Below are 19,007 nucleotides of genomic sequence, written 5' to 3' on the forward strand. Positions count from 1 at the left end.
CTCTGCCGTACGTCCAAACAAGCTCAACTTGTGTCTAATGACAGGTCCCAGTTGGATCATATTTCAGCTGTTGATCCTTTTGATTGGCCATAAATTCTCTCGCTCTCTCTCACACTCAGAAACATGCACATAAAAACTCTTCCTTCATAAAACAATCGTCTAGTATTAGACATTTCATCCGAAAAACAACATTATAAAAAGCGTACTCTAAAATCAAATCGAATGTTCGCAATACAACTGTTTTATCCTCCTGCAATGCCCGACCTTCAAAACTAGTGAACAAAGTAATGTAGTCTCTTACGAACGGTGCAAAAAAAAAAACAACAACCCAAAAAAAACAAAACATTGTATTACAAGAAAAACATTTTTAAAAATTAATTTTGAAAAATACAAAAGTTATATTAAATGTAATTGGTATCAACTTGTTTGGACAAGTTATGTAATAATAAGCATGCTTGATCTAGAAACATATAAATCTGTGCGATAGAAATATTTTTTAATCAGATGTTTTTGTTTAGCTCTTAGTTTTCTCAATGTGTTATGATTCTCTCCCTTGACTGGACCAGTTAGGAAAGGGGGAGAGAAGAAATGTGTAACTTGGTGAATGTTTACATGATCGTTTTTTTAATGCAATTGTAATCGTGTGAACTCTCTAAACAATGACGTAAGCAATATTATATGTATAGTAGGAAGGCACATTTTTTTTTCTCAAAGATCATGTGTCAAGTCCAGGTGTTAGTTAATTAATTTCTCAACTTTGTTTTGGCGACCTAATAATACTAATAATACTGGCCTACTAAGGCTTACTAAGCTGAGATAGACCCGATTGGACTGACAAGACGGCGGATCTAATCAACCAGAGTTACTCTTTAATAACAAAAAAAAAAAGCAAAATCCCCTATTGTCAATGACATCACCTAAAAATTAAAAAGAACAAAATAAGAAAATCTAAGTTTCGAAATTAATCGACTATTGAGGTTCACTAGTTCAAAATCTCTGTGGCATTTTACCTCTTCACAGACGATCTTTTCCCGTTGCAACTTCTCATGTGTCAAGGTCAATCCTTGATACACAGCTGCGGTCGCTGTAATCACCAGGCGCTGTTGCATTTTCTCCATTCTTTCTACTTCTGGTGTGTATGCCATCTGCAATCTAGGACCCTTTCTTTTGCGCGCTCTCTATGTGGATCTATTCAGTACCTCTTTTTCCAAACTGTTAGTGTCGTCTTATCGCGTTTGCATGCATCAATATACCTTTGCGAATGAATGAATACACCTACAATGATTTAGTTAGACCAGCTGTTTGGAAAGTGCTGGATTTACCCCTAGGCAATAGAAAATAAATGTTACATTTGTGTGTGTGTTTCTAGTGTACTTTTCATCAAATTTGCTGCTTTTGAAGCTTTTTCAAATGTGGGCTTAGAAATTTAGAGCGTCCCCAATAACGTATAATATTACTTGATCACAACAATAAATGCTACGTTACTGCATTATCTAATCCCACATTGTTTCACCAGGTATGTCGTAACAGTTGTAGAGAAGCACTCATTAAAAAGTCTGTACTAAAACGATTCTTTTATTATTATCATCTAAGTACCTATACACATTTAGATTACTGGCATCTAGTGGACATGCCATCTAGTGGACATCTAGTGGACATGCCATCTAGTGGACATGCCATCTAGTGGACATGCCATCTAGTGGACATGCTTAAGTGTTTCACTTTCCAGCAGTTCATTTATTCTGCCATTACGTCCATGCAATCACCATTTGGGTCAAGAACAATTCCCCATGGGCTCATATCCATAGAGTTTAGCTGCTCGTTCTTCGGATTGGCCATGACCTCTCCTTCTCTCTCTCACACACACACACACTCACACCAGGAATTTATCTCCAACACAAATCTCTATGTCGTCTTTTGTTTGACATTTGACCCCGTGAAAGGCGCCATAAAAAATATACTTCAAAATCAAATTGATTGTAAACAGCTGTCAATCCTCTTTGTTGTGTCTAATCATCAAGTATTGTAAACAGATCCATATAGTCTGTAATGTTTAGAACAAACACAAATGGGATACATTTGGTGGCTCAATATTTCCTTCGCCCCCCTCCGACCCCCTCACCTTTTTAGCCAGCTGGTGACCTGTTCTAGAATGTTGTGAAAAGGACACAACTGTCTGCTTTCATTTTGGTTTAATATTTCTAAGTTTATATATAATTCAAATTTACGTTACAAATTCAAAGCTAACCCGTGTGTATCCATAATATATTAAACTGTGTTGAGATAATTTTCAAGTATTTTTAATCAGGATCCATAGTTGTAGAAACGAAACGCTTAAGATCGTTATAAATTTAGGGGGAAAAAAAGCTTCCTCTAGACTCTAGATTTTTCCAATTACATTGATATTCATAAATATAATAACCATATTTTAAACAAAATAAAAGTTTTTATAATTTATATATCATCACCGTTTTAGGTCATTATTAGAAGCTATCTCGACTTCATAATATTCAACATATTCCATAAACTATGGGGGACAACGAGTGTTATTTAAGTGATTAATATTACATTCCAGCATCCCAAATTGAAAAACTAGGTCTCTCAAAAGCTTTCTTTTTGAATATCACTAATCTTTGTGTAAAGAGAAATTCTAAATATGATATTGTTATAAACCTGGTGGTGGCACAGATGGGGGTAGTGGTGTGAGTGTAGTCAGTCGACGCAAATCGCCCCAGGCCAGCGCTAGACGAGCGGTCAACCGTGACGAGTTACGACGATCGGCCGAGACGAGTGTCAACAAGAGGGTTCGGGAAGAATCGCCGTCGTGAACAGAGCTCATTAGCGTCACGAGAATTGTAGTCATCTGACCACCTAGAAACGTCGAGCGGCGTTCTGTCCGGTTCTAGAAGGCCAGTAGGGACCCCATATAAAGAGCGGAGGTGTCGCAGTCAAGACGGTTCAGAAAGCGGGTTCACGACAGGAGTTCAGAACACGGTCGACTACAGCACAGTTCAACGGTGTGGTTCTGTACGGAGCATTACGACGGTTCAGTGCGGAGTACTGTCAAGTACAGTTGAGACGAACGGCGTCTTGATCTTGGTCTGTGATCGAGTCCGACACAACGAGCCCAAGTGTGTGAAGTCAGTCCCGAACTGTTGAACCCAGTGCAAGCCCGGAACGAGACGGAGAGGCCAGTGCAAGACTTGATACGGCGGAACGGTGTTATCGGAGAGCTATTTGTACTGTTCTACGTACAGTATTGGCTGTTATTTATGGACATTAAACCTTTACGTTATTTTGGAGCCCTGACTTGTCAAGTTCTTTAAGTTGGTGGTGTATGGTGCAGTTTGCAGAGAGCCTGGATAGCGAGATTCGTAACAATATGCAAAAAATAAACAATTTTGTTTGTTAACAGCGTTTTCGAAATAAAATTATTATTATGATTAATTATGTGACTAAGCTCTTCTATCTTTAGCTCCACGACGGCTCGCCAATGCTTTTTGGTGGTCATTCAAGTTGCTTGCCAAATATAAGCATTAAACCAAACCAGTGTATCTAGCCAAAACAAAACTGCTGCTACTCTAAGAGGAGAAAGTAGCGCCTCAAATGCAATGTCGTATTGCTTATGATCCAAATGGTCTATCCCATCATGCACTACACGTCTTCTCTCTTCTTCATCATAATGCTTTTAAATTATTGTTATTATAATTTTAACATTCATATCAATTAAACAAAAAATCATAAAGTAAACCCTGCATTCATATATTACATGAGAATTCCTTTGAAACATTTCTAATCAAATCGATAGATGATAAATATGGTAACACATAAGAGGCGCGGTGGCTGAGCGGTAAAGCGTTTGGCTACCGAACCGGGGTCCGGGGTTCGAAGACTGAGATTTTTAACTTCAGGATCTAATGGGTACCTGACATTAGTTGGGGAAAAGTAAAGGCGGTTGGTCGTTGTGCTGGCTACATGACACCCTCGTTAACCGTAGGCCACAGAAACAGATGACCTTTAAACCATCTGCCATATAGACTACAGGGTCTGAAAGGGGAACTTTACTTTTACTTTTATAAGTGGCTCAATATGAATGATTGACTGGTCGGGGGGCGGGGGTATACGCTCTTGTCGGTCGTCTTGATGGTCATGGATTCGAACTCTACTCACCACCATCCTATGGTAGGGCTGGGACTGGATCTTTCATTCTGAAGGCGCATCTAAAACATGTAAAGTAAATAAAACAAAAATAGAAAGCGATTCTTTTATCTTCTTTTCTTTTAAATTACAGACGTTACTTCAAAAGAGAAGATAATTACTCACTACGCGTATCCCTGTGTCAATCAGGTCATGCATGTTAATCGGCGACTTAAATTCTGCTAAGTCCTTCATTTTCCTGGCTGATTCAGGCACCTCATTCTATACTTGAATATAACTAGGAAAGAAGGAGCACTTGTACGAATATTTCCTACCATATGGAATAAGAAATGTGCATATCCGACTATTATCTCTTTGTTATTATCATTACCATTTACTTATGTGTTCTAATGTATGACCCATTATTATCAAAATTATTTAAAAATGAACTTATTCTCTAGTGCTGCTAGGTTCGAGATGGCCACAGGGATAATATTTCATTGTAGTCTCCCTTGTTTGCGATGATTATGTGCTGATATCTTTTAAACAACATTACTTGTGTTCTTTCGTGGCCCTTCTGATTGAAATAAAAACACCTTTTTAGAGTTTAAGAAATAACGGCTTTAAGAACAATGTCTATAGAAATGAAAGACCGTAGTTCACTTTTAAAACTTCATTTTGTATTTTCATCTTCTTCCTAGAGTCCGTGTGTTTGACAATGGGAGATTGAGTGTACTCATGTTGGTGATAGATTAAACCTTTTATGAAGAATCACTCCCTTCCCCTCCCTCCTCGCCTGTCAAAGATATAAGTGAGAAATGATGATTATATGACTCTTCGTCACTGGCATCTATATTATATCCGCGTTGACGAGGTCGATAGGGGAGATAACGGCGAGGGGAAGACAACTCCAGCCTTAATAGTTCAGTAGAGGCTATTGAAATGAAGATTAATCTCATTGCCTGCTACTTCCTGTCCAAGAAATTATCACTTCCAACTATATAATTAATCTAGAAATGTTTACATATAGATACAACTGACTAATCTATTATATACCTACGAAAGCCTTGACTGGTTTATTCATTTACCACACAACTATCATTTGCGCTGTACGGGAAAGTACAATTACTTTTCTATTCCCCGGATTATACACACCAGCCAGTGACTAAGCCATTTTCACGCTCGACACCGGTTAATAAAAACGATAATTTATTCACAATTAGACCCACCCAATATGTTGTATTTTAAGCCAACTTATCAAGTATTTCTGTGCATAACTTTTCATGAACGCATTTAACACGTAACTTGCATCAGTAGGCATGGTTCAAAAACGCACTTTTTTTTTCTCATTTACGTGTTTAGTAGGGGCTTGGTGGCTGAGTGATTAAGCGCTTGGCCTCCAAACCAGGGATCCAGGTTTCGAATCTCGGTCAAAACTGGGATTTTGAACCTCAGGTTTTTTAGGGCGCTCCTGAGTCCACCTAATTCTAATGGGTACCAGACTTTAGTTGGGGAAAGTCAAAGCGGTTAGTCGTTGTGCTGGTCAAATGACACCCTGCTCACTGGCTAAAGAAACAGATGACCTTAACATTATCTGTCCTATAGACCGTATGGTCTGAAAGGGGAACTTGACGTGTTTTTGTGTGTAAATAATGTTAATAAAAACAAAATGAAATGTAGGTATGACTATATTGATTTTATGTGTGTTGTGAGTAAAGGTTAAAAGATAAAGATCATTGATACCAGAGTGATAACAAAAAAAAAAAGGACTCCGAGCAAAACGCAACCAAGAGTTTACGAAATACTTTAATAGTGAACTAAGAAACCGAAGAAAGTCCACAGATTGTATGTACAATTCTCTCTTAGGGGTGCTGACGGAGGAAGGGAGCAAGAAAAGTGAAACTAGAATTCTCAGTATATTTTTGTATGTGATCGGGCCTTTCTATTTCAATGTAATGTACTATGATTCTTGGTCAAAAATTATGTCAGGGGAGCGTTGAATGATGGAGAGGGGTGGAGACTATAATAAAATATGTGATCGTTTGATGCAATAATTATATAGGGCTCCTAGAGCCTTCCAAGTATATTTCAATAAAAAAACGAAAAGCCGAAACTTACTTAGAAATTTGTATACGGGTCAAAGTGGGAGGGGGTGGGGTATTAAGTGATAATCAAATTTATGGGCCAAAATTATAGGTCTGGGGTGCTATAATGCAAATCGTTCCAATAGGAGGTAACAGATACTAAAATTCGTGTTTTTTTTAAGAGGCGGGAAGGGAAGGTGGAAAAAGTGATAGGTTTCGAACGACTGGTAGTATGGATTTGCCATATAGACATCTGTTTGAACCTATCCTAGACAGAACATTAGTTCTAACAGGCTTCAGTTACAAGAGTCTTTCTTAACTCTTTCGTCTAGTACGAACGGTGTATTGCATGACTCGTTGGAAAACGGTATTTGAATTATCAGGAGGCCACCAAAAGTAGGAATCCTAAACGTTCAAAGATTAAACCCTATTAAGAAGACAGGACATATTGTGAGGGAAACCAGAAGCAAACGAGTATTTAGTCCCTTAACACTCCCACACTTCTGCCATCCCGTCAACAACAGGACGTAGAAACGAGGTTAGAAGTAAATGAGACTTAAACGTCAAACTTTACTATTTGAAGTTGATTACATATGGTTGTTATAAGTTGTGTTATAACCCCGACACAGACGTAGGCGAGAAAAGCTGCACTAACATTTAAGATTTGAGAGAATCCGATTGTAGATCTAATTAATACATGTCACATACGTGCCACTAAAATGTATGTAACATACAGAACATACAAGTTGCCTCACATGCCTTACACATGTTTGTCTCATACATGTAGCTTACATAACACAAGCATACCGCTTACATTTACCATATATAGCACATGTATACCTCTTACATTTAGCTTGCATAACACATACATTCATCACACATTTTGCATATATAACACATACAGCTCATATATAGCATACATAACACACACATGTCTCATATATAGCAAACATAACACATACATGCATCACACACTTAGCATTCATAATACATACATGTCTCATATATTTAGCATCATAACACAAACATTATTCACACACTTAGCATTCATAACACATACATGTCTCATATATAGCATACATAACACGCATATAAGATATCTCATACACATGCATATTTAGCATGCATGTCATATGCATAACGCATACATTTAGCATACTTAACACAAGTATACCGCGTATATTTAACATACATAAACATATATACATTCCTTTTATATTTAGCATACGTAACACATACATGCCTGATGCATTTAGCATGCATAACACATAATGTCATAAGTAACTTTAACGTCTTAGACATTCAACTGTCTGTGTGAAAGAAGGATGAATCCTTGCTTTAGATATGAACTGGTGCTTGGGACTTAGACTTAGACATTCAGCTCTCTGTGTGAAAGAAGGATGAATACTTGCTTTAGATATGAACTGGTGCTTTGGTCTTTAAGATGTACTTGATCGCTGTTCCTCAAGTTTCAAACGAACGAGAAAGAAAGAAGAAAAAAAAAGAGTATAATTTCTAACTGTTGGTACCTCTCTATGACAGCGACGTTATTGAGTCAGCTCTTGAACTGTTGAGAGGGACATTTTCTGAAATAACTGTCTGAGTGACTAGAAGATAATTCAAATAGTATCTGACTGGATGTTTGAAATGCTACTTTTTTTTTTATCTCGTCGAGTTTGTGATGACTGACTTGAAATCTAGTCGTAGAGTCTGGAAATACTTTGTAATCAATTCAGGCAACTTTTGCTTTCCTATTATCCCATGAGGGAAAACTCTTGGCTTTCAAAAACAAACAAATAATACACCCTATGCCCTATACAGTTTGTTTTTACAATGCCATGAAATCTGTACGCCTTGTAAGTGGAACTCTACGCTACGAGAGTCGGCAACAATTGTTCGTTTACATTTATAATTGTTTTAAATAACAATGTTACAATAGAACATCGATGGTTCATCGTACTTGGTAACCTTATTTTTTTATTTAGATATTAGGCATATCTTTTTTTAATATAATTATAGACCTACCAGCATGGGCGTACCGGGGGGGGGGGGGGAATTTAGTGACTGATTTTTTGCTTTGATTTTGTTTATTTTAGGAGAGATTTTAATACTAAACCATCACTTGCCCCAGCGCAGCCAAGAAGTTTTGAGTTTAAAACCCTTTCCCAGGGGGGTTTGTAGTTAAATCCCCCTCTTCTATTAAAAAAAAATCTAAATGACAATTCCCAAATTCCAAGAGCATAGCTAAGGGGGTTTTGATTTTAAAACCCCCTTCGAAATTTACGTTAAAACCCCCACTTCAATATAAGACTATCCATACATCAGACACCAGATTCTATGAGAGTAGCCTAGAGGGGTTTTGTATTTAAAACCCCCTTTAGCGGGGTTTGCAGCTAAAAACCACCTGTTCAATATAAAAAAAGAATATTACACACTCGAAATTTTATGAGCGTAGTCAAAGGGTTTTTTAGTTTAAACCCTCCTTCAGCGGGTTTGAAGCAAAAAAAATACCTCTTCAAGATATAAAAAAAAGCAAATTACACACTCAAAATGCTAAGAGCGTAGCCAAGCCAAGGGGGGTTTTGAGTAAAAATTCCCCTCCTCCAGAGGGCTTTTTTTTTAAGTTTAAGACCCTCCAGATGGTTTTGAGTTTAAAATCCCCCTACAGAGAGTTTTGAGGTTGTAAACCTCTCTCTTCAATATTATTCTAAAGAAAACTACAGCCACCAAATTCTATGTCCGTAGCTAAATGGGGTTTTGAATTTAAAAAAAAAAACAACTCCAGAGATTTTTTAGTTTTAAACCCCCCAACAAATGATTTTGGCGATAAAATTTCCCTTTTCGATATAAAATCTAAAGAAAACTACAGTCACCTAATTCCAAGAGCGTAGTCAAGAGAGGTTACACATCTCTACCAGTGGCTAGGCTCTTTAATAAAGTGCAGTGAATAGTCATATGACGAAATTGAAAAACACTAAATGTGGCTCAACAAAGATGGCTAAGACAGATTTTAGAAGTCAGTTATAGAGATCGAGTCTAAATCAAGAAAATCATATGCCGAACTGGGGGTCGACCCCTTAGTAATGTTGTGAAAGAGCGTCGCATGAGGTTTGCGGGACATGTTCTCCAACAAAATGAATTACGCATAATAAGAGTTGCGATGACATCCTAGTACAACTTGGCGCCACACTTTCAAGGAGGTCCTTAGAGCAGGTGGAAAGAGACTTCAGACATTGCCAGTGACAGATGTACACACACACACATACATACATACATATATATTTTTTGTTTCGCCTGGGGTGGGGGGGCTGGTTGGGAGAACAAAATCCCCCCCCCCCGAGAAAAATCCTGGCTACGCCCATGGTTCAATAAGTTTTTTATGATTCTAAAAACATGGGGGTATTTTTATAAGAAAATTACGATGATGCCAGATTGTAATAATGCCAGATTTTTCTGAGAATTAATGAATCATGGAATTACTCCTTCTTGAATATATTTTTGTTGTGAATTTCCATTCAGGGTTTGTAGTTTGCCGTTCACGTTGGTTATGTCTCATGAATAAAATATCGACTCTGATTGGAACACGTTGAATTTTCATCTATTAAGAAACAATGTCCTGTAAGCTGGACAAAAACAGACCATGTGGAAATATGTCTGAGTAGCATGAAATTCCGCCATTTTAGTTGGACATTAGAATTAATGACCTTTATTAACGTGAAGTAATAAGACGCGTTAATCGTGGCTATTACAACGGAAGCTTTTTTTTTTTTTTTAAGGAAACCTTTGAAACATGTGTTGTAGCTTTAAATAGTTCGTTTAGTGCGAGGGTTGCAAAAAATCCCCCCAAAAACATTTCACATTACGCAGAATTAGGATTAGTCTCAGCCAGTTGTAGATTGTCCTTAATTACACTGTGGATTTGTTATTTTCATTCATTCATAATGCGTTATTTTATTTGAAATTGTATGTTAACATATTTATTCAACTTTTCAAGTTTGGGCTATTAAATCAGTTATCTAAATAGGAATTGTGCCACAAATTTTGTGGCTTGCAAAGTCAATTCTAGAAGAGCTGTCGGCTTAGTTTGAAAGTAGATATTTAACTTAGCGACATTCAGACGGTTCCCTCATTAAGTATTCAACTTCTTGTTCCACATCGTTCATCCAGCGTCAAGTACCGTTATAGTGTTATCATTGTTTCTTTTTTTTTTTTTTTGATTGTTACCTCTGTTTAGATTTATCAGCACAAGACACAGTGCGGAGGCGCCTAACAGTAGATAAAACCTGAGTCCCAAAAAAAAAGTGTTTCACTTTAGTGAACATCTTAATATCTCACAAAAGTTTCACTTGATAAATTTTAGAGAAATGGAAAAAAAAACAAAAACAAAAAAACAATATAATTAAAAACACTTTTTAATATCAGTACGAGTTACATAAAACTAAAGTATGTGCTAGCTATTAGTCAAAAGAAAAACATTTTAACGTTGCATATATATTTTAAACCCGAAGTTACAAAGTTACATTAATCTCAAATTTATTTTGAGTTCAGTATTCATTTAGCTTAGTCACAGCTCTCTAAAGCTGCCAAGAGTATTTTGTGTTTACTATATTTACAGTTTAAAACGTAGTCTTTGTCTTTAATAGTCGCTTTACTGTCGCTGTCAAAAACTTTACCATTTTGATGGGGAAAAAATAACTTTAAACACCAAATTCCTGCGTATCCTTACACTTCCATTATTTATTTATTTTTTTTGTAAATTTAATTTTGTTGATATTCTCACAAATAGAGACCGTATTGTGTTCTAGGTGAGGGTACTTTTGTTCTGCCTAACTACAGAACCATTGAGCTGAGGTTGCTGAACAAGGACTCGTGCAGAAGTGTATCCTCCTTCACGTCCACAGACACCAGTTTATCGTGTTCAGGAACAATCACACCGCCAAAAAACATTTCTCGTTCAGGTTAGTGAGTTATAATTACTTTTAATAGAAAAGAAAAGTATTGCCATGATTTGCGCACAGTCTTTATTTTAGAATTTATCTGGACTGTAATAGAAGAATTGTGCAAAGCTTACTGGAAATATTGAATCAAGATTGAATCACTACTAGAAAAAAAATTAGAATGAGAAATTTTGGAAATTAGAATGAGAAATTTTGGACATTCATTAGCTTCAAAAAGCAGGAAATGTTTGTTTTTTTAAAGCGCTCTTTAATGGTATTTGTTTCTTGACGAGGTGTTTTTTGAGGTGTCTTTTGACATAACTTCTTGTAATGGCAGGCTCTTCTATTCTTTTATGTTGTCTTCCCACCCCTTTATCTGTCTGCCTCTTCTGTTTTTCCTTGTACTGTTCCCTGAAGGAAGGTCTTTGCGAGCCCTGAAGACCTTGTAATGTGACCAAAGAGTTTTAGTTTGCGATTTCTGAATGTCGTGGGGCTAAATCGCTGTAATAACCCTATTTCTAATTTCTTCGTTTGTGATGCGGTCTTTGAATGTGATACCTAGAATCTTTCAGTAGCATCTCAATTCCATTGCTAGGATCCTCCTCTCTAGTTCAGCAGTCAACATCCAAGACTCGCTAGCATATAAGAATGTGGCCACGATCAGGGAGTGCATAAGTCTTAAAACATAGAAGAGGTCTAGGTGAATAATTTAGGAATTAAGGAATAATTGATGGTATAAATAGAAAAAAAAGAAAAATATTCTGTCTTTTTTTTTCTTTTCTGTTTTTCCTTCCTTCCCTTTTTCTTACTTCCGTTATTTGAATCTTCCTTTCCTTGTTTTATAAGTATTGTTTCTTTATATCCTCTTTTCATTCCTTTCTTTTTTTTTTTCTTCTTTCCATCCTTTCTTTTGTTTTTACTTACTTTCATTTACTTTCTTCCTTTTTCTTTCTATCATCTCTACATTTTTTTCTTTCGTCCTTTTGCTATATTTGTTTCTCGTGCCTCTTCCTTTCTATGACCATATTTGTATTTGTTTCTTTGTTGGTATATAAGCTCAACTTGAAAATAAAGGTCCCCACGCCCACTAAATAGCAAACATCTTGTAACGTTTCAGGGACCGTGACCTCAATATCAGCAGGAAGAAAATCGTTACGGTCAGCCAAAAATCGCATTCGTCACAGCAATCCACAGAAAATTCGACAGAACAAAATGAGGGTCATTCGCATGCTCTTCGCAGTGGTTCTGGAGTTTTTCATTTGCTGGACTCCAGTGTACATCCTTAACACATGGATAGTCTTTGATTCTGGAAGCTTTTACCAGGTCAGTAGCAAACTATAGTGGCAATGTAGTGTAGATTTAGTAATAAAAAATACAAAATTTTGATATGATTGTAATGTAATTCAGAATAGCTTACTCGATTCAGTAGTCAATTGTAGGTTTTGTAATTTATTTGTAGTTTAGAAAGTTAGTGCTATGAGATTCTTTAAGAGTTTTTTTTTCATTTTTATTTTAAATCAGGAGATTACTTTCAAAGATTTACTTAAGTATTAGATCTCAAAAATAATACATTAAAATTTTAAAAAACCCGTAGAAAATCAAAATATATGTCCATAGCTTTACACTAATTGAAATAATTTAATTTATTAGTAAATTTGGTGTCGTGGTCGTACGACTTGTATCACAAAGTTCTTAGAAGTACTACCAAAAAATTAGTTTGGACACATTTTTTCCAATGTGATGCTAAAAGAAACCAGCCTAATAAAAAAAAACTAGGAAACTATGAGATGACTTAACGAGAGAAACATAAGAACAAAAGAACATAATATTAACAATGGTTCTAAAATTATGTGCCAGATTGATGAAAGTGTTATCTATTATCCAATATTTGATGTCCGACTCCTCCCCAGATCGTGACGCCTCTGACAAAAACATTGTTTCATTTATTGAGTTACGTGTCCTCCTGTTGCAACCCCATCACATACTGCTTCATGAACAAGAAGTTTCGAGAAGCCTTTCTGAGAGTCTTTCAAGTGAGTGCTCATTGTTTTGCTCAATCTATCTTAGGTTCTCAAAGTTTCGTCTCAAAGGGTCCGGGCACTAGCGGATCCAGAACTTTGGAGTGGGGGGGGGCGATTTTTTTCCAAACCCTAACCCTAACGCCCAGTAAACCCTAACCCTATACATAAACGTGCGTACAGCACACACATATATACATATATATATATATATATATATATAAGAATAAATAAGCAGTATTTCTCAGTATTTTCATGCATTCTTCACTGCAGAAACGCATTCTCCTGACATCTACAGCTCCTTATCCATCAGTGGAGTTCGGGGCGAAGCCCCGACGCCAAAAAGCGTTTTCTTGCATTTTTCATTGCAGAAACGCCTGCTTCTGACATCTATAGCTCCTTATCAATCAGTGGAGTTCGGGGCAAAGCCCCGACGCCAAAAGCGTTTTCTTGCATTTTTCACTGCAGAAACGCCTGCTCCTGACAACTACAGCTCACTATTCATCAGTGATTTTCGGGGCGTAGCCCCGACGCATAAAGCGTTTTCATGCATTCTTCACTGAAGAAACGCATTCTCCTGACTTCTACAGCTCATTATTAATCAGTGGAGTTCGGGGCGAAGCCCCGACGCCAAAAAGCGTTTTCTTGCATTTTTCACTGCAGAAATGCCTGCTCCTGACAACTACAGCTCACTATTCACCAGGGATTTTCGGGGCGAAGCCCCGACGCTAAAAGCGTTTTCTTGCATTCTTCGCTGAAGAAACACATTCTCCTTACCTAAAGCTCATTATTCATCCTATTAAAAAAGGACCTTTTGAATAATATTGTACTTGAAAAATATTCTAATTTGAATGTATACGCCCTTAATACATTGCAAATAAAACCGATTTGTTCCTTGAAAAGATCAGATACCCCACATATTTAGATTAAGGCTTTGAGGATCGCCGCCCAAAAACAAATTCGATAAAAATATTCAATAAAATTCAAGCATAAATTGTGAGTTATAGTCCCAAATTTAACTAGAAAAATATTAGATTGAGTAGAGGTTGGAAAAAAGGCTACTCATCTCAATCGTGACTCTTATACTGAAAATTTTTGTTTGAATTCTAACTTTTCCAAAGCAAAGTCTTTCTTAAAATAATTATGATAAATTCATGTGAAATTACATAAACTCTGTCTGGAAATGGGAGGGACGGTAGAATGAAACGATTTATCCTCGCTCCTTTTTATAATTTCTGCTAATGATTGCATTTGGCATTAAAGAATAAGGGTGGGGCCACTCGATACGAGAATTTAATTTATAGCATATATAAATTATATTAGTGGCTGATTTTTTTTTTACATTTTGTAATTTCTTAACTATAATACAAAAAGAAAAATTATTGCTTTGTCCGAGGAGGGAAAAGAGATGTATCGCCCCGCCCACCTTTTTCCTTTTATATTTTTTCCTTTTACATAATATACAAATGGTTTCACATATCAATTATATAGAAATTCAACTATTTTTGTTCACAAACTATGATTCCTCCATAAAAATTTGACCGCCCCCCCCCCCACTCAGAGGGCTAGAGCAGAGAGAGCAGAACATGCAATCGCCCCCCCCCTTTACCCCACCGAATCGGCCAAGATACCTGAAGGAGAGCGACATAATATCAAATTTATATATCAATGCAACTAATCTTGCTCACAAACTATGATTTCTCCATAAAAGTAGGACCGCCCCCCCCCCACTCAAAGGGTTTAGGTGGGAAGGGCAGTAGAGGTTTCGCCCCCCCCCCCCCACACACACACCAATCGGACAACAGGGGAACGACATAATATAAAGATCGGTTAAAATATCAATAACAAGTTTTAATCATATAGATATTTAATTGATTCTTTTGGCAAGCTGTGATTTCTACAAATAAATTGGACCGCCCCCCCCACTCAAAAGTTTATGGTTGGGGGGGGGGGCGGATTGATGCTATTGCCCCCTCCCGAACCCACCTAATCGGTCAACATACTAGAGGGGGGGGGCTAAATAATCTAAAAATAGTTTGAAATATAAATAATTAGTATATATTATTAACAAAAGTAATACATTCGTATACAAATTGTGTGACTTCTATACTAAAATTCGTCCGCCCCCCCCCTTCGGGGGAGGGGGGGGGGCGGCCGAGTGGGGGGGGGCGATCGCCCCTACCGCCCCCCCCCCTGGATCCGCCAGTGGGTCCGGGTGTAAAATAATAAATAGAATACTTGAGTAATTTAAATGAGTATGTGAGATCCAATGCAAAGAGAAGAAAAAAAGTCTCAAGCTAGAAAATGAGATTTAGAAAAATAGATAAACATAAAACTTTAAAAATAAAGCAGTTAAAATTAAAAAAACACATTTAAAAAAAACAACAATTCCTCCTATATGAAGCGGATTATGGCTTCGTAGGAGGGATTGTTTTACTCATAATAACTAACGAATGAGAGATTTAAATAAAAATGAAACATGTTTACAGTAACCCAAATTTCCCCAAACCTCGAAACAAATCTCGGTTAATCGAATGTATTTATCTATTCAGAATATATACAATTATGATTGGGCCTACAGATCCAGACTAAGAAGACGGTGCGCAATTCTTTTCTGAATGTCTTATAATTTATTATTTAATGAATAGTGTCTACAGGCTGGAAAACATGTTCAAGATGAAGATTGTCCAGACCGCTAGCCAAATTTTTTTTGTTTTTATAACTATAATTTGAAAAAATAACTATCAAACTATAATTTTCACTGTCTGGCTAATTAGCTAGTAATTCTCTTCCCAAAGATATACATCAATTTTCACATTTCTAGGAAAATCGTTAGAGCCGTTTTCGAGAATCGCGTCCACCCACCCACCCTTTTGTTTTTAACCAATGAAGAGTTAGCAAGCTGAAAAGAGGAATTGTAACAATGCTTTATTTACGTTGATCTTATTTACAAATGGTACAGATTTGCAAATTTGGTGGATACACAATTTTTTAAACTCCAGACTTGCAAAATGTATAACATTTTTAACCAACGCATTTTAGACAACCGATCTCACATATTAGAAATCTAGAGCAAATAAATGTATTTGTATATATAATTCGCTACCATGCGGGCCAAGACGCACGCAAGCCGACTCTCTAACCCTCGATGAAAAAGTTAAGGAAAGATAACTCTTATTTCTGCACGTTACTTTCGTGGCGACTGAGAGCGCGGCTCAGAAAACAAAAAAGAGGGGGAGGAGAACAAATAATCTTCTCACTAAATAACGTGGTATGCTACGCCGTGGGTCGGCTCGTAAATCAATAAAGACGCCACCTAACCCTATTTCCCATTATTTTGCATTGTATTGTACGAATTAATTTCTCTACTATGTCCCCAGTGTCGTGGTCCCCCTCAAAGCCTACGAGAGAGGCGGATGCAACAACTTCAGATGAAGCACCTGCACCAAAAGGACGATATGAGGCGCAGCACCGCTGTATCTCGGCTCAGCGAGAGGTTCAACTCCATGGCCTCCACCACCTCCAGTGTCCTCCCTCTAGACTCGGTTAGAGTTCGAAACCCAGCATTGGACAAATGTAAAAAGCTGATCAAAGAATCGGAAGAGGTGCAAGACACAGCAAGTGGTTCGGATTAGAAAGTTGTCCATGTCGTGTTGCTTCTTGCTCAAAGTAGCATTGCTGAAAGTGAGGAATGAATATTTCAATACGAGAGAATAAAAAAAACACTTCAACAAAGATTGAATATTGATATTACTTTTTTTTTCAAGGAGCTTCAATGCAATATTTCAAACAGTGGAAATCGTAGTCACGAATGGAGGCGCTGTGTGTGACTGAGTGGTAAAGCGCTTGGCTTCCGAACCGGGGTCACGAGTTCAAATCCTGAACTTTAGGGCGTTTCTGAGTCCACCGAGCTCTAATGGATACCTGACATTAGTTGGGGAAAAGTTAAAGTGGTTGGTGGTTGTGCTGGCCACATGACACCCTCGTTAACCATGGGCCACAGAAACAGATGACCTTTACATCATCTGCCCCATAGACGGGGTCTGAAAGGGGCTGCTTTACTTACTTCATAGTTAGAAATGTCTAACAAACAAATGATCACATTGATTAATAATCATCGATTTGTGATCTTATTACCAGTAGACATTTCTTTAAAATATTTATTGCTCATTTCAGTAAATTAGAAAATTAGAATAATCTATTTTTATACTTTCTTTAACGGTAATTCTAAAATAAATCTTGAAGGCGCGGTGGCTAAGCGTTAAAGCGCTCGGCTTCCGAACCGGGGGTCGAATCCTGTTGAAGACTGGACTTTTAAATTTCGGGATCCTAGGGCGCCTTTGAATCCTGACATGAGTTGGGGAAAAGTAAAGGAGGATGGCTGTTATGCTGGCCGCATGACATCCTCATCAACCGTGGGCCTTAGAAACAGGTCTGAAAGGGGAAACTTTACTACTACTTTACTAAAATAAATCTGCTAAGAAATGATAAATATCGTACTATTAGGCTATCTTTACCTTTGCAACAATCAGTTCATCTAATGTCCAACATTGCATTTTATAATTAAGTTTTCACTCTAGCTATTCTGCTTTGATGTGTACGTCAATTCTAATTGCACGTAATTGCCTGATTATGATTTTAAAAAATGTATACTCCAACTTCAATATCTTTAACTTCAACATATTTTCATTCATGGCTTTTTTTTAATTCGGTGCCTTTATTATATTTATTTGTAAAAAAAAATTTTCAGTGAATTTTTTTTCTAAAAATTAAGTTTGTAGATTTTTTTGTTTTTTGTTTTCTTAAGCATTGAAAAAATATACTTTTGACTTAGAAAATGCTTAACTAGGAATTTGCAATAAATTTAATAAGTGAATTTCAATCTGCGACAAGTTATAGTAACAGAATGTCTGACTGTTTTGTCTGCGTTGTAATTTGTCGATGCTCCACTTTGTAGAGTCATGTCATGATATTATACTTTGACTTCTTTGATACTCCAGATACTCTACTTTCTATAAAATGAAATAAATAGCTCATGCTAAGATGTTGTTTTATAAATTGGGTTAGACAACATTATGTGTATAATTAGCCTTCAACTTGTCATTTTTATTTTGTTATAAGGAATTAGTTCGATAAGATCATTTTCGTGTGGACTTGAGTTTTGTTTTCTTATTTTAAATATTTAAAAAAAATATATTTTGCTTTATTAAATAGGGAAAACCTTTTTTTAATTCGAATACAAATAAGGAAAACTGATAACATTTTACGTACGTCCATGCAGGAAGGGGCGGGTGTATCGCATTATGCGCAAAGGTATGTCCACATTTTGAATACTATATGGTATTTTTGAACTCATTGGATAGATCTAATCCGTTATGAATACTGCTGATCTCCTTTACTTGTCTAGATCCTCAATGAAAAAAAAAAGATCAATAAACTATTTGTGTTGAATATTTGTAATGGTTGTGTATGCTGACATCCATATCCACGTTGTCTGTGTAGGCTGTATATTAATATCTATCTTACTGAAAAAAGCAATAAACAACTTGGGCCCTTACTTGTAACTCTCGACTACGGAAATATGTGTGTGTGTGTGTGTGTGTGTATTAACTCCCCCCCCCCCCTCGCATCTTCTTTTCCTTCCCTAATCTTGAGGTGACCAATGGTACTAGTCAACACGGTACCTTTACATTTTTATGAATTTCCGTTGGCCGAAGTATTTTTTGTTTCTACATATATAAATAAATATTTGCCTTGAGTGTTGTATGCTCAGTTGTAGGCCTATATTGCTCATTTATACAAGATGGAAAATAAAGAGATCAATTGTTGTC

General features: G+C 36.7%; 1 protein-coding gene across 1 annotated transcript in view; it reads left to right on the top strand.

The window, feature by feature from the left end:
• Positions 1-19,007, top strand: part of LOC106069323 (cholecystokinin receptor-like) — a 155,707-nt gene extending 136,700 nt beyond the window's left edge. Inside the window, exons 5-8 of the mRNA XM_056039123.1 lie at positions 11,027-11,179; positions 12,276-12,481; positions 13,069-13,191; positions 16,557-19,007. Of these exons, the coding sequence (XP_055895098.1) occupies positions 11,027-11,179; positions 12,276-12,481; positions 13,069-13,191; positions 16,557-16,811 (737 nt within the window). The 3' untranslated portion in view covers positions 16,812-19,007. The remainder of the gene's footprint in view (positions 1-11,026; positions 11,180-12,275; positions 12,482-13,068; positions 13,192-16,556) is intronic.

The sequence above is a fragment of the Biomphalaria glabrata genome, chromosome 8 (genome assembly GCF_947242115.1).
Source record: "Biomphalaria glabrata chromosome 8, xgBioGlab47.1, whole genome shotgun sequence".
Classification (NCBI taxonomy): domain Eukaryota; kingdom Metazoa; phylum Mollusca; class Gastropoda; family Planorbidae; genus Biomphalaria; species Biomphalaria glabrata.